Source organism: Xyrauchen texanus, chromosome 14 (genome assembly GCF_025860055.1).
Source record: "Xyrauchen texanus isolate HMW12.3.18 chromosome 14, RBS_HiC_50CHRs, whole genome shotgun sequence".
Taxonomy (NCBI): domain Eukaryota; kingdom Metazoa; phylum Chordata; class Actinopteri; order Cypriniformes; family Catostomidae; genus Xyrauchen; species Xyrauchen texanus.
In genome coordinates this window covers 14,248,378-14,273,814 of record NC_068289.1, presented here as the reverse complement: position 1 = coordinate 14,273,814, position 25,437 = coordinate 14,248,378, and the positions used below count along the sequence as shown (strand labels likewise).

General features: G+C 37.5%; 1 protein-coding gene across 2 annotated transcripts in view; it reads left to right on the top strand.

Moving 5' to 3' along the window:
* fstl1b (follistatin-like 1b) overlaps positions 1-25,437 on the top strand; it is a 56,576-nt gene that overhangs the window by 26,307 nt on the left and 4,832 nt on the right. Inside the window, exons 3-8 of one of the 2 annotated variants that reach the window (XM_052143239.1) lie at positions 14,196-14,300; positions 16,574-16,703; positions 18,744-18,776; positions 20,174-20,304; positions 23,880-23,998; positions 24,712-24,824. In XM_052143239.1, the coding sequence (XP_051999199.1) occupies positions 14,196-14,300; positions 16,574-16,703; positions 18,744-18,776; positions 20,174-20,304; positions 23,880-23,998; positions 24,712-24,824 (631 nt within the window). The remainder of the gene's footprint in view (positions 1-14,195; positions 14,301-16,573; positions 16,704-18,743; positions 18,777-20,173; positions 20,305-23,879; positions 23,999-24,711; positions 24,825-25,437) is intronic. The other variant, XM_052143238.1, reaches the window with a different exon arrangement.

The following is a 25,437-nucleotide window of genomic DNA, read 5'->3' as shown; positions in this document are numbered from 1 at the left end:
ACAGAGTGGTTGGTCATAAAGTTTGTCTCAAATTTACTGCATTTTCTTAATACATGTGGCAATGCACACACTGAGTCTTGTAGTCTCCTTTGGGTACAAGTATACCCAAGAATATCACTTATTTTTTTTACGACCTTTACAATGTTTTTGCCGATTGTTTTCATCTGCATTTTACTCTTGTTCACAAAGTCATAAGCATATTTCTCTAGCAGGGTGACATTTATGCTTAAGTTATGGATATTCACATTCTCCTGGAGAGAGATCAAAAGAGGTTTTTGTCAGACTCTTGACATTCCCTCTGGCAGTGTTGGCTCAGAAATAAGGTATACGAAAACAAACAGGCTCCTTTAAGGACCCTCTTGCCACATTGACAGGGCATTGTTTGGGCTACATCCATCTGTGATTAATCAAGCACACACTACAACTGACTTTATTAAGGAACAGCTCTTTTTTCTTATTGTCAGCATGACCCATATACACAGAAAACAATGGACCCTTTAACTAAAAATAGGGGCATGGAGTTCTAAACAGTGGACTCTGGAAATAATTTCCACCTTTTTTGGCTTGGCACGCTATTTTGCCATTTCTTTGTGTTTTATGATCAGAGATGTAGCAAATTTTGTATTTGTGGAGCGGAGGGGTGGGGCCGGGTCGGAATATCGCGCGCCCGGTCCCCAATCGGCCAGATGAGGCGCGCGAGGGATAAAGGCGGCCGGTGACGATGGTTCGAGAGAGAGAGAGAGAATTACGGGCATGTCCGTCGTGTGTATTGATGTTTGTGTGAGTTTTCATTAAATATTATTTATGTTGACAAGCCGGTTCTCGCCTCCTCCTTACCCATCGTTAACTGTGTTACAGTATTCTAAGCTCTTTCTGTAGTGTTTGCTCGGTTAAGGCTCCGGTATACTCATGGCAAAGTTCTTCATTCTTCGCTCAGAGCCAAAAAGAAATTAGAAACAGCTGAGCAACAACATTCTGTTTGTGAACATTCAGACACCAGCCACACTGCTGGGGGAGGCGTATAGAGGATCATTTAAAGATGAGGACATACAAGACTACATGTAAAATCTACATGTAAAAACTAATGTGGCTTTAAAATATATTATCAATGACTTTATGCCTCATTCTATGAGTAGAATTCACATGGAGAAGATGCTACTTTTACCACTCAATAATGATTTAAATAATATTTATACAGTAGACAATATGTAATTTGTCATTTTTACATTCTACGTTCATGATGCTAATGCTCTTAGACTCTATACGTTGCCATAATATGTGCTGATTACACACTGTTATTGTAATTTATGATATTTACACTGATCATTTATGATACTGACACTGATACTACTGCAAAGGTGGCTGTTAAAGAGGGTTAATGGAAAGAATACAGACAAAATAATATGATAAAACGGGGAAAATCTTAATGGGCAGGTGTGTGAATTACTTTCACTGCAGAAGGCATATTAGTGAAGCAGCTTATCAAGCAATAGTGTGAATGGTCAGTTGAGATTATTTGTGCAGATTTGATTCCTTTTGTAGACTAATAATAATAAAGCCACATGAGATGGTCTTGGAAAATGTCTCTACATGAATGATCGTACAGATGTAACTAAGTAAATTTGCATGAGCTCACTAATAACTCTGCATGCCAGTGTGTTCATGTTGATTGATCTTATCTGACTGAACATCATAACAGGAAATAGCTGTTGGCTTCAAAGTAGGTGGAGCTCCAGTTCATGATGATGAAAGTTCACACTGGTGAGATGTTACAAACGACCGAAACAAACTAGAAACCTTCGTTCTGGCCAGATTTTGTCCGAAATTACATCATACCTGTTTGTTCTTTATATACAAAGGCATTAAGGAATGATTCTTAAGTTATTTTCCCTGTCAACATCCCAAAAGTGATGCTACAGCTTTTGTAAAGGAACTAGTTGATGGATTTGTTTTTCAGGTTAGGGTATCTCATCTTTGAAAGATATTCATAGTTTTGTTTGAGGCAATTGGTGACAAGTCAACTATATAATCAGTATCCAGAAATGTTCTTACTTTTGGATTGACATAAATTCTAATGAAAAAAGCCTACACATCACTGATGTGCAATTATATAAAACTCTCTTTTTTATATATATAATAAAAAAATATTATAATATGTCACCAGCTTAGCTGCTGAAGCTCTTTGTTCTGAGTTGACTTGATTGTTCAGTTCTCTCCCTCCGGCACACTAACACAAACTCCCTTCAAACAGAAAACCTCATTTCTTTTTTCAACAGGTTCCTTTCTGAACTGCTTTTAAAAGCAAGGACAGTCTCACCAGCCTAGTATTAGATAAATTGCATATAATTTGAAACCATGTTGACTTAATGTGCATTTTAAAGGACATCATCACTCTAAAACAGGTCTTCTGTTGAAACGCATTCCGTTTGAGCTCATTATCATATTATAACAAATCACACTCTCTCTTTTAAATGAGAGAAATGACTCATGTTGCCATAATGTTTGTCCTGTTACATAACTTTTATTCTTAGCCATTCAGAATAAAACGACTCTGGCTACAGTTAATATGTACATTGAAATGTTTGATATAATGTATATGCTTATATAGACACCTTGCCTAATTAATTTGAATTGCTCTTGTGTTGGCTAAAGCTCATTGAAAATCTACCTAGTGGTTCAGTAATTGGTAAGTGAATAATGTCAAAGCTATAATAAATACTCAAAGGTCATTAAGAAAGAGCTGGAAGAAAAGAACAGTGTGGCAGAATCTCATAAGTTGCAATTCAACATCCACTTATTATGACATATGGAAATTTTGCTCTCACTGTATTTTTTTTAATATTTTATTTTAGCCCCTTTTCTCCCAAATATGGCATGCCCAATTCCCACTAATTACTAGGTCCTCGTGGTGGCGCGGTTACTCACCTCAATCCGGGTGGTGTTGGACAAGTCCCAGTTGCCTCCACTTCTGAGACCGTCAATCCGCGCATCTTACGTGGCTCGTTGTGCATGACACAGCAGAGACTCATGCTATTCTCTGCGATCCACGCACAGCTGCTCTTTGAGAGCGAGAGCGAGAACCCCTAATCGGACCACGAGGAGGTTACCCCATGTGACTCTACCCTTCCTAGCAGCCGAGCCAATTTACTAACATCTTCTGAAGTTTTGGGCTGCTTGCCACAGTCGCCGTTGGCCTGTTACGAAGACTTCCATAATAGTGTGTTGACTACTTTACTGTGGTTTTCTGATGTTTTTTGTTTTTGTTTTTCACTCTTATGAAAAAATACAAAAACTACAGTATGTGGTAAAAAGATGTGTGAAGATTTTTAAACAGTTTTCATTTTATGTGTCATGGAAGAAAGAAAGTCAAATTGGTTTAGAACCATATGAGATAATTATGTTATTGTAAAATACAGTATACAGGCAACGAAACTCTGTCCTATATTGTCAACATATTTTTATGTACATTTCTGGCAACCACAGCTATCAGCTTTTCACCATACATCTATGAGGATTTTTCTCTTTCATATAGTTATAGCTTTGTGAAGGTTTCTAGTCATTTTTGTGGTTAGAGGAGCAGGTAATGATTCTCTCTGCTTTAAAGATGATGTCCACTAATGAAGCTGTAAGATAGGTCGACACGTTAAGTCAGCGTGTCAGTACTTAAATGAGCTGTACAGTGTAAAGTTTTAGCATGGAGGAAAGACTCGGATTGAAGGAAAAAATAAGAAGCTGTCATCAATTATACTGTTCTTCTTTGAACCTGCAGCTCTGAGTCAGACTTTCTTTTTTGTCTTTCAGTCAGTGTTCTCTGCGGCCATTCATTCTTCCCCTAGAACTAATATTCCACCCTCTCCTTTCTCTGCTTAGAGTCTGGCCTTTACCCCCTTCATATATATATGTGTGTGTCTGTGTCTGTGTCTGTATGTGTGTGTGTGTGTGTGTGTGTGTGTGTGTGAGTGTGTATTTATCACTTTGTGGGGACCAAATGTCCCCATAAGGATAGTAAAACCCGACATTTTTGACCTTGTGGGGACATTTTGTCGGTCCCCATGAGGAAAACAGCTTATAAATCATACTAAATTATGTTTTTTGAAAATGTAAAAATGCAGAAAGTTTTCTGTGAGGGTTAGGTTTAGGGGTAGGGTTAGGTTTAGGGGATAGAATATAAAGTTTGTACAGTATAAAAACCATTATGTCTATGGAAAGTCCCCATAAAACATGGAAACCAAACTGTGTGTGTGTGTGTGTGTGTGTGTGTGCAAAATGGTCTGTCCTTTAAACCTTAATTTTATGAAATTCAGTTGGCACAAGGTATGATAAAGAAGGAGAAGGAATAAAATGGAATAGACGTGTAGGCTAAATTAAAGTTTAAATTCTTTTAAAACTCTTTCACAAAGCTAGGGAGATAAGACATGATTCTGCTTTTATTGTAAGAGAAAATGAGGGACCTTTTACTTTAAATTGCAAAATAACAAGTTCTCTTGAATATTGTGTAAGAGAGGCATTCTTTAAAATGTGCTTTTCTTTTCCACAAGGTCCATTTGGACCAAATAAGAACAGATGGACTGCTGGTTTATGGAGATTTGACAGACATACCGTATCTCAGTGTATGAGACAAGGACAGGAAAACTTATATACACTGCAAATAACTCCAGCATTGGTTCTGGCAGTATTTTTGCTCTATTGTCTCCAATACGTTGGAATTCTATGAAATTCTTCAATAATGAATTCTAAGCATTGAGCCACCAGTTACAATTTAATTTGGCATACTGTAAAGCAGAACATCCCATATTATTGTTCACTCAAAAATAAAGATTCTGTCATTACTTTTTCAGTGGGACACAAATTTAGAAGAATGTTCACACTGTTCTTTTGCTTACAGTGAGAACATACTACTGTAACCATTTGGTTCACAGCCACTGACCAACCTCTGAGCTAAGCAGTTTGTCTAATTGTCAGGTTGATGTAATATTACTGTAGCATGTTTGAGGGCAGTGCTTGTGTGTAAAGCATTAGAGATGCAACAATTATTGTTAGGAGCTATGCCAACACATGAGTTACATTTATTTCTTAAAATCTAATAAGCCTGCTATGCGATTGGTGTGTTTGTTTGTAGAGGTCGAAGGGTCATAGAGAAGATATTTTTCTGACATAAAAGGCTCTTTATTTGGCAAGGAAATGTTCTCAATGTTTTATGATTTGCAATTTAACTCTCACTTCATTCTATTACTTCTTCCAGCATCATACTTTTGCATATACTCTAGGACTGCATTAGTCTCAGCCTCAGACAGCACACCCACAGTCAGTTCACTGGCCATCAGAAAATGGAATTTGTGAAATAATCGGGACTATTATATTTGCTTCACAGAGAGTACCATTCCATTATTTTAATAGTTTTTTCCACAATAGGCTATAGTTTATACCATGGGACTGTTGAATGCTTGATTCTGATTGGACTGATGTTCTAAGGTGTACTGTTATTTTCCAGTAAACGCACGGCTATAAAGTAGCTCCAGGTCTTGACCGCATAACTGTTCCGTATCAGTTGGCCAAATTATTATGTTATTTCCAAGAGCCAAACAGACTACCACAGCAAAATAAGCAATTAAAACAAACATATTGGTTGAGTAATTAGGATAAGAAGGACAATCAATGTCTGTAATGTCTGTAATTTTCAATTCTCACTATTAACCCACTCGGTCGTGAGTGGACGCTGGCGCGTTTTGCAGCCGCTGCTCTCTGATAACTATTTTAGCTATTTTAAGTTATTTTAACGTTCTTACGGATTACTGGGCCGTGTATTTACACTCAAGCGTGAGCAAAAGCCTTCGCTCGGAACGTTTTTATTTGAGTTATTCTGATGTTTTGGTGTCTGAGTGTGGTAAACTAACCTCATTCTCCACCTCATTCTCCGCTTGTCTTCTCGACTCCACGCGGCTGCTGCTGCTGGCTAGCTGCCCGCTGCCGTTCATAATGTGGGCTTGCAAGCTCTACAGGTGGTTTATCCTCCTCTGGACTGTTCTTTCAATTCTGCATCGTCCTGGGGCTGGTCTGACCCAGTATACAGCGGCTGATCTCCTCCTGCTCCGCGGGCTTCTGTCTGTGTCTACCCCGCCAGTTTTACAGCTTCACCCGAGATTGCGCTCCTTCATCGCCGGAGATACATCCACCGCGGATCTCGCCGGAATTTCCACCTCGATGAATCCAATCCAATAACTTCATTTTGGTCCACTTCTCGCCGTTCCGCCGATACTCAAGTCGGGTTGCTGATTGCGGTTCAGCTTGCTAACCTGGCTAGGGCAGCAAGCTCCGCTCCTGGCTACAACAACTCTACTGTCAACTTTGGTCTCCTGAATGTCCGCTCTCTCACTAACAAGGGTCAGCTCATCCAGGATCTCCTCATTGACCGTAAGATGGACTTTCTCTGTCTCACGGAGACCTGGCAACAACCTAATGACTTCTCCCAGCTCAACGCCTCCACTCCACCTGGGTTTGTTTACCACTCTCTTCCTCGTGGCTCTGGCCGCGGGGAGGTCTCGCGCTGCTCTATCGCGAGAAGTGGAAGATGTTGCCAGTTTCCACTCCAGTTTTCCGCACTATGGAATGCTTTGTATTTAAATTGCCTGGTCGCACTCCAACAGTTATTGCCACAGTTTACCGTCCTCCCAAACCACACAGTGACTTTTTAAACGAATTCTCTACACTACTCACCCATCTCTCTACTCTCTCTCCTAATGTCATTCTCCTTGGTGATTTTAATATTCATATGGACAATATAAACCTCCCACTCACCAGAGACTTTACCTCCTGCTTAGACAGTTTTGGATTCTATCAGTATGTTGAATTTCCCACTCACATAAAAGGTCACTCACTTGATTTGATTTGCTGCTCTGGCTTAATCCCTTCAATTGTTCTGCCGATGATGTTCACATTTCTGATCATTTTCTTTTGTCCTTTAATATCTCCCTGTGTCTGGCTGTAATCAAGCCAGTCCATGCCAGATTTTCTTTCAGTAATATTAACAACATAAATACAGACATCCTATCTTCCTATATTGACAATTTGCCCATCCCTGACTTTTCTTCTACGGACCACCTTGCCACTTATTATAACTCTGGACTTTGCAATATTCTCAACTCCCTTGCCCCTCTCAAAACTTCGATCTGTTACTTTTTCACGTTCTGCCCCATGGTTCTCATCAGAGCTTAGCCTCATGAAAGCCAAAGGTCGCCAACTTGAACGCCTACATAAAAAACTGGTCTTTCCATTCATAAAGAAATGCACAAAACTCATCTTCTTCACTACTCAAACTCAATAGCTGTAACTAAGTCAAACTACTACTCTGATCTCATCTGCTCCAACGAAGGTAACTCCAGGTCTCTCTTCTCAATCATGCATAACATTTTTAACCCCCTGATTCCTTACCTTCTCACATGTACTCAAGTGAGACTTGTAATTCATTAATTATCTTTTTTAATAAAAAAATCACCTCTATTCACCAGCAATTACATTCAATCCCCTTGCCTACCCCTCCCCTTTGCCCCTCCCCAATAGTGACTCATTTTGCTGCTTTCTACTGCCCTCCTCCTCTGAAATTTCTGATCTTATCCAGTAAATCAAAGTCTTCAACCTGTTCTCTTGACCCCCTCCCCACAGCCCTGGTCAAAACCTGCCTCACTTCCCTCCTCCCTTCATAACTTCCATTATTCATTCATCTCTTTCCTCTGGTATTGTACCCTCACTTTTCAAAACTGCATCTGTCTCACCGATTCTAAAAAAACCTGGCTTAGATCCCACTAACTACAATAATCTTCGATCCCATCTCAAATCTTCCATTTATTTCTAAAATACTTGAAAAAATAGTGTCTGCACAACTCCACGCCTTCCTTACCCTCAACAGCCTTTACTGAACCTTTCCAGTCTGGTTTTAGCCCCTCCCATAGTACCGAAACTGCCCTAATAAAAATCACCAATGATCTACTCATAGCTGCTGATTCGGACTCATCTCCATCCTGATCCTCCTTGATCTTAGTGCGGCCTTTGATACCATTTCTCACTCTATTCTCCTGAATAGACTATCCTCTCTTGGCATCTCACACACTCCTCTTGATTGGTTCCGCTCATATCTCTCCGACCGCACTCAGTTTATTCAACTAAAATCTTTCACATCTCACCCTTCCCCTGTCACTACTGGTGTCCCTCAAGGTTCAGTTCTTGGCCCCCTCCTTTTCATCACCTACCTACTGCCCCTTGGCAACATTTTCCGCAAATTCAACATTCATTTTCATTGTTACGCTGATGACACCCAGCTCTATGTATCCAGCAAACCCACTTCCTCGCTCCCCCCCCTGTCCCTTACCAACTGCTTATTGGAAATTAAAGACTGGTTCACCTCAAACTTCCTTAAACTTAACAGTGATAAATCTGAATTCCTCCTCGTAGCCACCAAATCCACCATTTCCAAAATCAATAGTTTCACACTACCCATTGATAATTCCTTTGTCTACCCCTCCCCTCAGGTCAAGAGTCTGGGCGTAATCCTCGATTCATCCCTATCATTTCAGTCACACATAAATAATGTTAGCCGGTCTGCATACTTCCACCTCACGTAACATTAACGCCTCCGACCCTCACTTACCACTCACACTGCCTCCATCCTTATCCACAGCCTCATCACCTCCCGCCTTGATTACTGCAACTCCCTTCTTTTTGGTCTCCCCAGAAATCTCTTCATAAACTTCAACTTCTCCAGAACTCAGCAGCTCGTGTCATCACCAGAACCCCTCTTTTCATCATATAACCCCTGTCCTTCAGCAGCTCCATTGGCTCCGGTTCAATTCAGAATACAATTTAAAATCCTTCTGCATACTTTCAAAGCTATCCATAACCTTGCTCCTCCAGTATCTCTCTGCTCTCCTTCACATCGCCACCTCCTCCCGCTCCCTCAGATCTTCCTCCTCTATTCACCTCACTGTACCCCCTGCTCGACTTGTCACTATGGGGAGCAGAGCCTTTAGCCGCTCTGCTCCCCAGCTCTGGAACTCACTACCACCTGACCTCCGCAGTATCGACTCTCTCCCCCTGTTCAAAACCAGACTCAAAACCCACCTGTTTCAGCTTGCTTATTTGTAAATGCACTGTTCTTGTCCTTTTTTTTATAATTTAATCATTGTTTGTTTATACTTTTATGTTCCTTGTTCCTGTTTTATTATCTGTAAAGCGACCTTGAGTGTTTAGAAAGGCGCTGTTAAATAAAATGTATTATTATTATTATTAATATCCAAAATGTATTTTAGTTTCTGTTGTAAAGCACCCTTGCGCATTATTTTTCAATAGTTCAATGTAGAGCTGGGTGATATGGCCAAAATTTTTATCACGATAATCTTTTTCATGTTGTTCGATATCGATATTTATCACGAGATACATTTACATATTGAACTTTCTTTTTTTATTTCAAAGTTGATGGAAGAAAAGAAGAAAAAAGACATTCTAAACAGTCAAAATAGTCTCTACAAAACTGCACAGGGGCTCCAGAGACGGCCAAAGCAGTGGGGTCTGCGGGATGTTTTACCAATTTTACCGTCTTTTACCGTTTATCAATTGAAAATGAATGTTAAAAGATCATCTGTTAACATTCATCTTAAGCATAGTGACTGCAGTCCAGTATTTGTTGGAATATTTTTACATTAAAATGAAATAGTTTTTGTATTTCAGATACCCAATTATGGGGCATAGAAGCCCTTGTGACTGTGGAATGATGCTGAATGTGGGTTCAGGGATGTCTCGAGAGAACATTTAGAAAACTTTTTAAAAAAAAATTAAAAAACATTTGTATATTTTCATTAAAGTGAGAGACTATAGTCTACCATCTAGTAATTTTAGTCTTTCCTTATCCATTCCAGACATCCAATTACCTAATTAATCAAACTTCCACTTAGACTTTGGGAAACATTTAATGCTGCTTGATATAGGAAGATATTTTTGTGCATTTCTATCTTTATACTGTGGAAGGATTTGTTTGGAAAATGTTAATAAACCAATATATTGTTAAAAAAAAAGTAATCTTTAGTATGAAGGAAATAAATGAATTTTGACAAGAAAAGAAGTATATTTAGAGTCATTTTGAAAAATGTTGCAATAAATTATGAAAGAAATGTAATCGACTGACAGCACTAACATAAAAATTAGCAAACTACATTGAAGCTATTAAATGGAAATATAATATACAACTTTTTTATGACTTTCAAGTAATAGGGCTATTACTTGATTCTACTTCAATATAAATAACTATGATCTACTATACTAGAGTCAAAAAATATACTACATTTTACATAAATTAATTTAAACTAGTGCAATTACCTTAATATTCTTCTTCAAAAGACTGTAACTTCTACGCATGGGCTCAAATGAATCTGTGTATCATTTATTTGAACCTGATAAATTTACATGTATCATACAAAACTGAACCAAATGTCATTAAAATAATTTGGCATTCATACTTCTAAAAAAAATGCAATTGGTTCTGGATAAGAATTTTCTCAATTCCCATCTCTAGCAGCTAGTATTTTCAAACTCATCAATCTCCACTCCAAACTTAGGAAAAGTGGCCTTGTAAACCACCAAAACTCTGATGCTGAGATTGCATTTATTCAAGCATTGTACAATGGGAAAGCCATCAAGAGTGGAAAAGAGAGAGATGGCTAACAATGAACAGTGATTAAAGGTTAAGATCAGTTGAGACAGCCTGATTCCAGTTTGAGAAGTAACCAAAGACCTGGCGGTATGATATCTTCAATTCGATTTTAGAGGTCATTGTTCAGCTCCAGGCTTGCCATTGTCCATTGACCATTATTAGACATTGTTTAAATGTTGATATTTTTATTTGAATAGTATAACTGTTTACAGACTATGAAAATGGTACATCTGTATTATTTCACAAGTCTGCCAAATGCATAAATGTATTCCTCTAAAAATGTGCAGGCAAAAAAATTAAAAAACGCCTTTGGGATAGAAAATCTCTCTTGTGGAAAGTTTGCTTACATAGTATGACTCATGCATGAACTGGGAAGGGGGGAAGGGTGTGTGTGTGTGTGTGTGTGTGTGTGTGTGTGTGTGTGTGTGTGTGTGTGTGTGTGTGTGTGTGTGTGTGTGTGTGTGTGCGTGTATTTATCACTTTGTGGGGACCAAATATCCCCATAAGGATAGTAAAACCCAAAATTTTTGACCTTGTGGGGACATTTTGTCGGTCCCCATGAGGAAAACAGCTTATAAATCATACTAAATTATGTTTTTTGAAAATGTAAAAATGCAGAAAGTTTTCTGTGAGGGTTAGGTTTAGGGGTAGAGTTAGGTTTAGGGGATAGAATATAAAGTTTGTACAGTATAACCATTATGTCTATGGAAAGTCCCCATAAAACATGGAAACAATACGTGTGTGTGTGTGTGTGTGTGTGTGTGTGTGTGTGTGTGTGTGTGTGTGTGTGTGTGTGTGTGTGTGTGTGTGTGTGCTTTTAAGTGTGCATTAGGGAAAGGCAGGGTGGGTGCAACAAATAGTTCATGGGAATGGAAAGAACAGGCAAGATTTCAGATGTGACACCATTCTTGAAACACTCACAAACACACACTGTTTTTATTACGGGTAGATGCAAGGGAGGTTTTGGAAAGCAGGAGGGGTATTTCAGGAAACTCCTAAATCATTACTCCAGGCTCAACTTGGCAGCATGTGTGTCTAGACCGGGATCCTGTTACAAAGGAACGCATAGAAAAAAGGGACAGAGAAAAAGGAAATGAAGTACATCTGAATTTTAGATATGAGGCAGATACTAAGACCTCACACATAAATCTAATTAAGGGAAGGTGAAGCATAGCAAACATTTGAGATATTTGGCTAGAGCTCAGCAATGTTTTTATTTAATCTCTGTCTGCTTTTACATGTGTTATTAGCTACATCATGAACTCTTAATGGAATAGTTCACCCAAAAATCAAACTTTTGTCACACATATTACATTATAGTACTGACCCTGTTGTTCCGAGTCTGACCATGTATTATTATCTTTCTGCCATGAAACACAAAGGCAGAATGTTCAAGTTGCTCTTTTCCAACAAATGATAAGGATAATTTTTACTGCCAATCTGCAAAAAAGTCAAGAAAATAAAAATAAATAGCTTTCTGTGAGGAACAGATACAAATTTGAGCAGAATAAGCTTCACTCCGCTGTAGCTTACAATCTCATTTGAGTTTGTGTTATCTGTCCGCAAATGAGATTTGAGAGCTCAGGCGGAGAGGAAGATCAGTGAACAACAACTTATTTGTCTGTCTGTTCCTTTAACAAAACTATCAGGTGGCATCAGAAGACTTAGATACATTTTTAAAAACTTTTATGATTGTTTTTTTAATTGACTAAATATGTTTTTTGTATATTCAGAGCTTGGCAGTATAAATTGCTGTATGGAAAAGAGTAGTTCTGACAATCCCAAAACCTACTTTTGTTTCATGGAAGACAGAAAATGTTATTTTACTCGTAAGTTCAAAAACCCCATTATAAAACCCCATAGGAAAATCCTGAAGTAACCCATTTAAATTCTCATTTGGACTACAAGCTGAACAGCTCACTATGTTGGGTTGGAACAAAACAAACTCACACAAACTTGATATCATTGCTCCATCTGGTGGTAGGAAGGAGTAACCACACTATTTGGAGACCTCCTAGAGTCCTTTGTGTGCCATTGTTTATTGATAATGATGATGTACAAAAACCACAAAAGACAAGGACTAATCATGAATAAACAAAGTAATACAAAACTGCAAATCTTTCAAACAGTCTTTTTAGTAGTCTTGAACATTGAATAGGTTTTATGTGTCATTTTTATTAGACTATAAGTCTTTTTCTAATACATTTGTACTTTGAGGGACTCATTTGTTACAGGACAAGAGGTACCTGTTCTAAATCTGTACTTGCTCTAGTTTTCAAGGAGAACCGCTAGTTGTCAGGGAAACTGGTGGCAGGAGGCTCTCTAGAGTGTTTACAGAGTGCAAAGATTTTGGCCATTTTTAGAGATAGTTATCAATCATCTGTCCCCAGACATTGTGTGTGTGTGTGTGTGTGTGTGTGTGTGTGTGTGTGTGTGTGTGTGTGTGTGTGTGTGTGTATGTGTGAGTGTATTTATCACTTTGTGGGGACCAAATGTCCCCATAAGGATAGTAAAACCCGAAATTTTTGACCTTGTGGGGACATTTTGTCGGTCCCCATGAGGAAAACAGCTTATAAATCATACTAAATTTTGTTTTTTGAAAATGTAAAAATGCAGAAAGTTTTCTGTGAGGGTTAGGTTTAGGGGTAGGGTTAGGTTTAGGGGATAGAATATAAAGTTTGTACAGTATAAAAACCATTATGTCTATGGAAAGTCCCCATAAAACATGGAAACCAAACATGTGTGTGTGTGTGTGTGTGTGTGTGTGTGTGTGTGTGTGTGTGTGTGTGTGTGTGTGTGTGTGTGTGTGAATGTGAGAGAGAGAGAGAGAGAGAGAGTATGGTATGTATGTTTGTCTATGTTTGTGTGGTAAAAGTGAATTTGTGGTCCTGTAGCTAGTTTCTGTTTCTAGCGGTTTCCAATTTAGTGGCTGCCCTGGTTTCATGATCGATTAAAATGAAGTTGTGAAACCACAAAACATCCCTCACAAACAGCCTTGTCTTCAAATTTTGGAGAAGTGAACAGTATACACTCAGAACAGTGCAATTACATTTAATGCACATTGCACAAGCATTTATACATGTAATTAAATGCAATTTAATTAAATGATTTAATTACAAAAGATTTGATGTCCAACATTTAGAAACAGCAAATATTTCCAGAAGTTGCTTCAGTTTTAGGTAAATAGTAGACTTCCCTCTAGTGATGAGAATCAGTAGGTGCCCCAATATTCTTTTTTTCTAAATGATTATTATTATTTGGGGAAAAGAGCAGCAATAGGATCGGGACATGACCCAGTCCTGACCGGACTCAAACCGGTGTCCCCAAGGACCAACGGCTCTTATAATATATCAAGATAACAAGCGATACGGCTCTGAAGCACAAACGTGGTTTGACCAGTTCTGCTCAGTACTTATTTACAGCCTTGCAGCTGTGTTTGTTTGTGTATTATTAATATGGTTTATCTGACGCCATTTTTATGTGTCTGTGTGTTTGTCAGCAGGAGGCTCAGAGCAAATCAAAGGTGTGTGCTAATGTGTTCTGTGGTGCTGGAAGAGAGTGTGCAGTGAATGAGAAAGGAGAGCCCAGCTGTCTGTGTATTGAGGTAAGTCATTGTTTTAAAATAATTCACAAAAACCCACTAAAACAAACATGGAACCTGATTTTTAGAAACTTGCCTTAAAGGGGTCATGAAATGGAGAATCAAATTTCCCTTGATATTTAGGTATACTATAAGAGGTAACTATTATTAAAAACATACTGTAAATTTCAGAACTCAAAACTTCCTTCTCAGTCTAAAATGAGCATTTATAATTGCCCCCCTACTTTAACGTCTCGTTGTGAAATATGTCTGTTTGTGACGTCACGACATGTTGCTCATTTGTAGTTACACATCCCACAACATGCGTCATCGCACCCTTGGACCCTACCGCTGGCATGCAGCTCAAGTCAAGAGAGCCGGCCTTGTGTGGCTAACTATTCAAAACATAACCCCAAAGGGGACACATCTGGACTATTTTGGATTATTTTTGAATATATGCATGCACTAGACAGACATCTTTGACCGCTCGATACATATCTCGTGCAACTTTTAAAGGATGCGGTATCAAATTACAACTCTGAAAGGGAGAAGCAATCCTCTCTCATTCAGCTGCTGCCTGTGTTGCTCTGAGCAGAATGCATGGATCTGCGCTATTTAATTGTTGGTCTATGTAAACATAGGACGTCTTTGATTATGGATGTCTTTGACGATGGACGTATTTGACTGTTTTGGTGTGTTCCCGGCGATGTGCACCTCAGTACGCCTTCTGTATGTGTGTGTGCAATTTCACCGTGCTTTGGACTATGATGTGTTCATTTTTTCTGGCTCATGTCAGCGTTGATCGTTTGTGAACTGTCATAATACGATTCAAGCTTTGCAAAGGAACTGTTAGGAAGGGGCAGTTAAAAACACTTCAAAAACGTAAGTAAACCGTTTCATTCATGAATATTTCAAATGTCATGACTGTTTGATAGTTTATGGTGCTGTGTTAACAGGTGTGTTTGAAATTAACAGTTTAATATATTCAGATGTAATGTGTTGGATGTGTAAATCCTGAAATTTTGTTTTGTAATGTTCTTCCAATTGAGTTTGCAGAATTTGAGGGGCTGCATGATGTTAGCCAATCATAACAGTGGGAGATTACTTAAAATATTTAAAGGAGGCTCTTAGGCCAAAACCGGGCGTTTCAGACAGAGGGCCAGAGACAGGATGGAAAATGATCATATATTAGTAAATTAGGACTGTTTTGGTGCAAAAAAAACTTTCATAACATTCTCATTGGACCTTAAAATGATAAAAAATAGCACTTCATGACCCCTTTAAAGGCATAGTTCATCCAAAAAGGAAAATGCTGTCATACTTTTCTCACATCCATGTCGCTGTATTAATTTATTTATTCTGTAAAACACAAAAGGAGCTGATGTTTATAGCCAAACCCTAAAATGGACACCAAAAAAACCCCACAATGAAAGTCATAAATGTAGCCTAAGTCTTCTGAATCCATATGATAGCTTTGCAGTATATATCACCATACCTGTATACAGTCTGTCGTATAAGAAAAAGAGCAGCTCAGACATTTATCCTAACATTCCCTTTTGTGTTTCACTGAAGAAAGAAAATAACACAGGCTCGGAACTACACAAAAATGTTTGTTGTAACTTTCTTCACTTTCCTAAAGTTTTACACCATCATAAGTGGCAAATATTAGTTTGGCCTGGGATACCGACACCTTTAATGTTAATCTTAGGATTAGTAAACTTCCATTGTAAGTCAAAATTGTTTATAACACTGTTCTGAAAAAAGTATATTTATACAATAACTATAGTGTATGTAAGATTGGGGACAACTCTCATGATGTATAGACCATTTTGTGTGTCTCCTACTGAGCTCAGGAGATTATATACACTTCAAAGCCCTGATTAGCTGACCTAAACACATTTAGCTCACAAACATTCGCCATTTTGTGCCACCCAGCCATGCTTTAATTTTATTAAAGGCTTTTTGTCAACTTCAAACCAAAGGCAGGATAGGAACATTAACCCTCAGGATTATGAATTTAGACACTATAGCTTTGTTTGTGACTGTAAAAACAGTTTTTTGACTCATTATTTGATCAGACTACTTAATATTAAGTAATTTAGTACACAAACGTTGATTAAAAGTACCTGTTCTAAATCTGTACTTGCTCTAGTTTTCAAGGAGAACCGCTAGTTGTCAGGGAAACTGGTGGCAGGAGCATATTGATAACTAGATGGCACTCTCTGAATTATGTTATGAGGTCATGTGACAAATGTAGTGAGGTACTGTATAATGTTATATCATGCTCTCGCTTGCAGAAATGCAAGACCCATAAGCGCTCAGTGTGTGGCAATAATGGAAAGACTTACCGGAACCACTGTGAACTGCACCGTGATGCCTGCCTTACTGGACTCAAGATCCAAGTGGCACATGATGGACACTGCAAAGGTGTGTGTGTGTGTGTGTGTGTGTGTGTGTGTGTGTGTGTGTGTGTGTGTGTGTGTGTGTGTGTGTGTGTGTGTGTGAGCGTGCATTTATCACTTTGTGGGGACCAAATGTCCCCATAAGGATAGTAAAACCCGAAATCTTTGACCTTGTGGGGACATTTTGTCGGTCCCCATGAGGAAAACAGCTTATAAATCATACTAAATTATGTTTTTTGAAAAGGTAAAAATGCAGAAAGTTTTCTGTGAGGGTTAGGTTTAGGGGTAGGTTTAGGTTTAGGGGATAGAATATAAAGTTTGTACAGTATAAAAACCATTATGTCTATGGAAAGTCCCCATAAAACATGGAAACCAAACGTGTGTGTGTGTGTGTGTGTGTGTGTGTGTGTGTGTGTGTGTGTGTGTGTGTGTGTGTGTGTGTGTGTGTGTGTGTGTGTGTGTGTGTGGAGATGAACATGCAGGAGAACAGAAATAGGCTGAATTTAATAACTGTAGGATTGACAAGTGGAGGCTGGTATAAAAGTGTCTATATACTGTAGGTTACTATTCCCTGTGGATATTTGTACAGTGGCCCCAAAAACTATTTTAATTAAAAATGTATGAGTGGTTTGCATTACAGAACAAAATACTAAACCAAGTGGCATTTATAATATCAAATGCACTTTTCAAGTAAAAAAATTTAATCATTTTGTTGGGTTTTAAATTATGCAAATGTAATACATCCACGAGGAAAAAAAACTCTGCATAATTCGTGTGCAGATGCCACATGGTTTGATATTTTCTTTCTAATGCAATGAAATGGATACATTTGTAAATGTGATGTAAGTGTCCAAATTGGCAAAATATGTTTTGGGAGCACTCCATGTTCATTTCAAGGAATAAAGGACATAAGGAAACAAACCCTTAGACTGGTGTTTTAATTTAGACAAAAGCAGTATTTACCATGGTTTACAGTTCAAGGACTTAGATCTTGTGGCTAACTGCTGCTTACAGTAAGAAAAGAGGATAAGCTTCATCACACGCTTCTGCTGGACAATGGGAGAAAAAAGAGAGACGCAATATTTTGATTGCTAGCTTATGACTAAGGAGCCACCCAACAAAGTCAATATATTTAATAATTTTCTTAATCCGTATTGTTTTGTATCCTGATAGCAGGATAAGTGTATTTAAAATGATGTCAGATAATAAGACTTGTTTGCCCTACTCCTATTTTTTCTTTCTTCTCTGTAACTTTTGTCTTTGTGTCATCTTGGAATTACACTGACACCTAGTGGCTTGGATGCAGCATAATTTAAAATCTATTGTTTTCAGTTTCAGATGCCATTGTAGAAATTTACTATTCACAGTCAGCCATGATTATTTTAATCAATGAGTGAAAGTGTCAAATAACAGGACGGTTACTGAGATTAAGCGAGTAGTGTTCGGCTGGTCATGTGATTTTAACATGGCACCACCCATGAGCGGACCCCCTCCATGTAGAATAAAACTGCTTATATAAGGTGACTGATTTGACTGGAGTCTTCATTTTAATGTGAGTGCTCATGATTTACTAAATATATTGCAAAATTACAATTAATTTATTTAGAGGATAAATGACTAAGTGCACCATTAAATGTAAACCCCTTAAGATTTTTGCTTAAACAAGAAAAAACACATACAGGCCTTTTGTCTGTCACCGAGACGTATAAAGCTCAAGTTCTTACCACTCTACTCATCAGTAGACCAACTTCTGTAACTTTGATCTGTTAGACTTATTATCATCTCAGCTTAGTGTGTTGGAGGACTGGACGTTGATCATACAGTCAAATCAAGTTATCAGTCAAATATCAGGTTATTTTGACCCCATATATTGATATTTTGAATAATGAAAGATCATAAATAGTCATTTAATCATGCTACTTATGGGCTGACATGATCACCTGATGTCTATATTTGATGCATAGAGGTGCTCTAATAACCAATGGAAGCTGCAGCTATAATCATATGCAGCGTGTTCACCTGTAAAACAGCACTTCACTTACAGTCTTATCTCTGTTTCTTATAGAGAAGAAACTGGAGAAGGCTGCAGCAAGTCCAGGTGAGTTGGATTATGACAGTTGGTAGAGAGCCAAGCAGGAGGGCTCTCTGATAACTCTACTTATCTGCCTGCTGCACAGATTCGCATTAATTACCAACATATTATGAGGTCATAGAAAAGAGACATATCTTCTTTAACACGGTGAAAGTGGAATTGCTTAGTCATTACAACTTTTACTGTAGAAAATATTGCATGCTTAACATCCTGAGACCCAGCAAGAAGTTTATTAATAAATAAAAAAATTCAAGTTTATTTATTTATGTATTTTTGTCCATTTGTAGGAATGAAAACTAATTGTAATATATATATATATATATATATATATATATATATATATATATAATGCATATTAATATTTATTAATATGTAATGTATGTATTGTATGTCCTGAAATTAAGGATACTGTAGATAAACAGGACAGTTTGCCAATCATCAATTCATCAAGTTGTTGTTTTTATATATATTTTGTGTTTTATGCACACCAGTAAACATATTAATTAGCAGTACATGCATTTAATTGGCGTATAATCTAAAGGAGTATTGTTCAGTATTTTGTCATAGAGATTTTCAATTCTACTAAATATATTTTACAGTAACCAAACTTTGCACATTTGTTCTTAACTATGTTATGAAACATATTACTGAATGATTTGTTTGTTTGATGTAAAGTTTGTGTCTGACCCTTATTCATATTGTCAAATGTTTTAAATTAACATATATTATTGTGGCATATTAGCATACTAAAAAAAAATGTAATAATCAGTGTAATAACTTGGCAAAATTTCTTAGAAATTCTCAGATTTCCTGGAGGTATTGTTATCTTTTTTACCCTATTCACCTGTAAAAAACAAAACAAAAAACATGCATAATGTACTACATGCATATGCAAGTCCTAATTTCCATTAAAGAGGCCATCAAAGATATTAAATGTACTGTATGTGTTTCTCGTGAAACAAAATGTTAAAACTCACTAACTTTTTTCTGAGATGTTTATTTACATTAAATAATCTGATAATCCATCTAATATAAATAAGATTGACAAAATAATACTGTTTCTCCTCCTATTAAATCTGCTGAATTGTTGCATAGCATGTTTAAAAATCAATTAGAGGAAGTTGTCATTGGCAAACCTGAAACATTTGGTATCTCTAAAAAGACCAGAATGTCCTCTATAAGATATATAAAAAATGCATATATCATCTTAGAGAAATTCACTAAAACCCAATGTCCTCTACAGAGGATAGAGAGGATAAAGCTGATTCTGACACTGGTTTGAAACATCCAGTAAAGTATCTATTGAGATATTTTTCAGTGTGTTCCATATTATCCCTGTCACTCCTTTCTTCATTATAACTTGTATATTTTGTCTGGTGGTGTGTGTTCTGTGATCTATGAAGTCGTGTGCTATGTTGCTGATCGTAATGAGCTGCGCAGACGTGTGATCGACTGGTTGCAGACAGAGGTTGTTTCAGATGGCTGGTTCTCCAAGGGTTCCAACTTCACTGATATCCTTCTCAAGTACTTCAAGGTGTGTGCACAGGTTTCAAATACTAAATCAACAAGAATTTGTGTAGTTTAGTAATTACATTTTTTATTGAATGCATTCTTGTCTGCAAAGGGTAGTATATGCAGAAATTGACTTAATAATGTTCTTTTCCTTGGGAATATGTACTAATGTACTACGCATTTGTCTAAACTAGTCTAATCATCCTCCACTGCATGCTCTAAAGGCAGTTTTGTGAATTGACAATCAATGCAACCTAGACTCATAGAATGAAAATTACTATGTCTACATTTTTGCAAACTAAGTTTTATGTGCCTTTTTCTACGAATTTCTATGAAATTAACACTAGATGCTCTACAACAACTTTTATTCACTTTCAAACAAATCAAGAGTACTCTGGCTGTTTATGACTTTATAAACACTTATTTTTCACTGACGCACTTCTATGTTATGATATCTAAACCCTTTTACTCTAAAGCATCATTTGAAAAATGTTAATGTTTGTATAACAGACCCACCTACATTTACACACATATTCCAGTGTGATTAACTTCTGCTTCAGCTCACCTGATAGTTTTGGACTTTGGACTAGGAGATCAAGGTTTGAGCCCAGCCAAGGACGCTTGAATCAAAAGTGAAGCGAAAGTATTAAAGAAGCTAAATGAAATGACATGGTTGCTTCAGTAAATGTGCTTTTCATGTCGAATTTGCTTTTATAATGCTATCGGTTAGGTTTAGGTGTAGGTTTAGGGTAAGTTTGTCTGTTTTGATCATGTCTCTTATATCTTTTTGAATACTATTGGTTAGGTTTAGTCTAAAGTGTTAGGATAGGGAGCTACGTTTTACTCAATAAAACCTTTTCGGATTATAAAGTCACTTCACTCGCTTTTGACGCCCCCACTGGACATTTCACTAGGAAACAGTAGCGCGTAATTTTGCAAAACAGTTTGCCATTTGCCAGATGTGCACTGATGATAGCAGAGCTATAAGACAATCCAAAAAAAAATAAAAAATTGTAGTGGAATAATAATAATAAAAAGTAGGTTTAACAATTTTAAAATGCTTTCTCAAAATAGAATGAAACCAGCATGAATACAGAAAGATTTCCTTTCTAAGAACTTGGGAAATGTGTTTCAAAAAAGTTTTTTCATAGATTTTTGTTTTATCTTCTCATACATCCTTATTTGGACACAAATTTTGTATTTGCATATGAATATAATTAATATGCTAGAAGCATTTAGGTATTTTTATTTTTGTATTTGTGCATAAATAACATGTAAATGTTAAATTCACATTGGCACAAGTCTAAAACTTAGATGTAACTGTCGGTTACTACACATTTTAAAACCAATTGAAAATAAGTATCATTAGGTCATTTTACCTGTTCAACACACATTAGGCCCACAGGCTACGTAATTTGAACATCCCTGACATTTATTCATCATTTCTTCTTTTTACATTAAGGGTGCCTTAGTCATTTCTGAGTGATAGGACAGACTTTTATTATGGTATCAAATCATCAGTTTGATTTAGTCCCTTCAGCCTCAAGGCTTTGTCTGTATTATCCTCCACCAGGAAATATCTGCTCTCCTGTTGATCTTCAAAGTTGCTTCGGATTGCGACCTATCATTTTTCTGACAAGCACCTAAGGCATTTAAAACATGACTAAAATGACTTCATAGCAGCATTTCAAGCAGTGTCCTTTTGATGGATCAGTATGTTCAATGTTAGTGGTGTTTCCCCTTTTGCACAGCTGTGACGCTCAGACAGATGAAGAACAAGCCGGTACAGCCTTCACCAAAATCCATTTATTGGCCTGGCCACTTTCATTTTACAAGAACAATTAATTTTCAGATCCTGTATGTTTTAACCTCATTCTTTGAAATCATTGCTGTAAATATACATATTGAACGGAAGCTGGGTGTAGTGGACTACAAAGCCAGGAAGTTTGACTCAATCTTGAACAGTACTTCTACACATGAAACGTCCTTTCCCTATCTGTCGCTCATCTGGAGTTGTGTCGATGTAGTAACACTAGGGGGTCGCCCTTAGGAGCCCCAAGAGCTATAAAGTATTTTTGAATGATAAACATTATAGTACTGTGTTGGGTCGCTTCTTGATGTCCTTGAAATCTGGAAATCTGAAATCAAAACCAACTGAGAACCACTGGTGAAGCACATCTCTAAGTCTTTGGCCTCACTGTCGCTTACCTCCCTGCACAGATTTGTAGACACTCAGTAGATAACTGGAATGATCAGACATATCAGTCATCAGATTATCTTACTCTGAGCAAACTTCACTGCAACACCTGCAAAGAGAAAAGATAACATCACTGGTCGGAGTCTGGTCTGTGATCTCACCCAATGCCATTCCCAAAATGTCCTTCAACTCTCTTCACTGTAGCTGACCAACAAAGCCCCAAAAAGAAGAAGAAGAAAAAAAAAGATAACCCAACTGAAAGTGCTGTCTAATTGACATATTCATGGAAGTGTGTGTGAGGATGGTGGGGGGGTTGGCTGTACAAGAAATCAATAGCAAGTTTTTATCTGCAAAGAAATATGACAGAATAAATTTAATAATTTATCTGCAAATGCTGACTGCATTGTTTTAGCAACCATGTCACTTAAAGGGATAGTTCACAACAAAATTATAATTCTCTCATCAATTACTCATCATTATGCTGTCCCTGTCACAGCATTTCCCACCCGGCATTCCCAGGAGGACACATTTGTAAACGTGTTCAGCGGGAGACACTGATGTAAACATGGAGATGGTGTATCACATGGTCATAGAGAAACAACGTTTCGCAACTGTAATTTTAGGGTGAACTATTCCTTTATATGGCTTGGTTGCAAACACAATGTAGTCAGTATGTGCAGATAAATGACGCAATTAGTTCTGTCATATTTGTTTGCAGATAAAAACATGCTTATTGAATTCTTGTACAGTCCCTTGAAAACTATAAACTTCACTGAGTAAACATCTTGCAGGCTGGTTCTGTGTGCTTGGTTTTGGAAGATGCAGCAGACTACCACAATCTGGCATACTTTACTAGGACTATACAGAATTACTCCACCACTGCAATCCAGGCACTTCAACTTGTTCTTTAAAATGCTCCTGGTGTGCAAACCGCATTGCGTGTCTGGAAATACGTCCAGTTATAATGCTCTTCTTTATCATTTGACCTTAATTTTAAGAATTGCTGCTGCCATGGTCACTAGAAAATGTATACAAACCTCTCTATTAAATAAATAACATTACATTTACCGTCTGCTTTTCATTGTCCCAGGTGCAATTGGTAATAAGCTTAAGTTTAAGCCTGCTTGCACTTAAAAGAAGGACAATGCCTTCATTTAAATATGGATGACATAGATCTATTCCAGTGTGCACCGGGTTAAACTAGATTTTAGGTGGTTTAATAAACACATTTTTGTACTGAAATACTGTAAGCAAAGATGAAGCAACTGTTTAGTGAAATTGCACTAGTATGTCTTTCATATTTGATTTAAACACTGAAAATGTTATGTTCCATGTATATATACAGTATATACACATATAGATTTATTCAGTATACTCTTATTCTACCTTTGCCTTCCCAGAATTATGATAACGGTGACTCTCAGTTGGATTCTGCTGAGCTGCTCAAGTTCATTCGGCACAACGAGACCGCTGTTCAGATGAACTCTTACACTGAAGAGGAGAACAACCTCCTGCTCAGGTTACACACACACACGCAGTCACAATCACACTCATTCGCACAAACTGAATCTGTACAAACTCCTATGTGGTGTACCTGCAATTTGCTGGTTTCACACCTGTGTCTCCATTAATTTCCATGATAAGCTGAAAATGCTGACCATGCGAAACAGGATTTACTCGGTACGTGATGGTTTGCTAAAGATCTCCTGAGCATGTGTAGGTCATTCTGATAACAATGTGCTGAGAAGCAGCTACTTCGCAGTTGGGTAGTTGGGTAACTATTCCTTTAACCACTTGACTACACAATCCAAAGGTTTTATCATAAGAGAAAAGAAAACATATGTCCTTGTTATGTTTTCATTAGTTTTGCTCATAGCAGGTGTGTTACATGATGTAATAATCACACAGAAGCTTTTCCTGTTTCTGTCACAGTCGAGGTTATGATTGTTTGTTGTGTCCATCTGTCAGGATGCTCCAGAGGGGAAAATCATCCATCCACAAACACTGATAATAACACGCAAACTTTCCACTGGACAAATTTGTCCTGCTTATCTGGTTAGCAGGATAGTCCACTTAAAAAACAAATGTATATTCAACCCAAAAATAATTTGGCATGTAAACAGAACATGTTTTTTAAATTCCACTCTGGATTTCCTCAGAATAAAAAACTAATTCTTGAGATGAATGTACAAATTATCAAATATTTAAATAATCCTTACATGTTTCTCTCAGGAGCCTTTGTGTGGATGCTCTTATTGAGCTCTCCGATGAGAATGCAGACTGGAAACTGAGCTTTGATGAGTTCCTCAATTGCCTGAAACCAGGCTTCAACCCACCTGAGAAGAGTAAGCCCCCAATATTCTTGCTTCTATGGGCACCAGCATGGAGATTACGTACAGTAGGCTTTATGGTGACTCAGGTTTTTGGCGTATCTGAATCGGTTTAGTCTGAACAGTCATATCAAAGAAGTTTTACATCCAGGATGCAATGCTGTAATGTTACTGTGGCAGGGTGAGCATGAGACAAGACACAGCGTTTATTTCAAATAATAATCAACAAAACATTTTCAAAAGGGGGAATTAAAGTGCAAATGGGGAAAAGTATCCAAAAAGGGGGAACTACTGAAGCATAGGGTTGAACTGTATCGTCATAGCATTAAGCCTAACAAAATATGTTGTTCTGAAGACAGACCCATTGCAGACAAAAATATCGGATTAAACTATATATATATATATATATATATATATATGCACAGTGTAAACAAAGCCATGGTGCTTTTTAACATTGAAGGATTAATAGAAGCTCTAGCTTTGGCATATTGCTTCCATATATTTATATACAATTTTAGTTCACAGTTTTCCCAGAAGTGTAGTTCTGTGTAAAGAGAGGGCAAAAGAGTATTTTCCACTCTTCCACAGAACTTTCCTCTGCATGCAGAACTGGGTGAAAGTTCAGTGG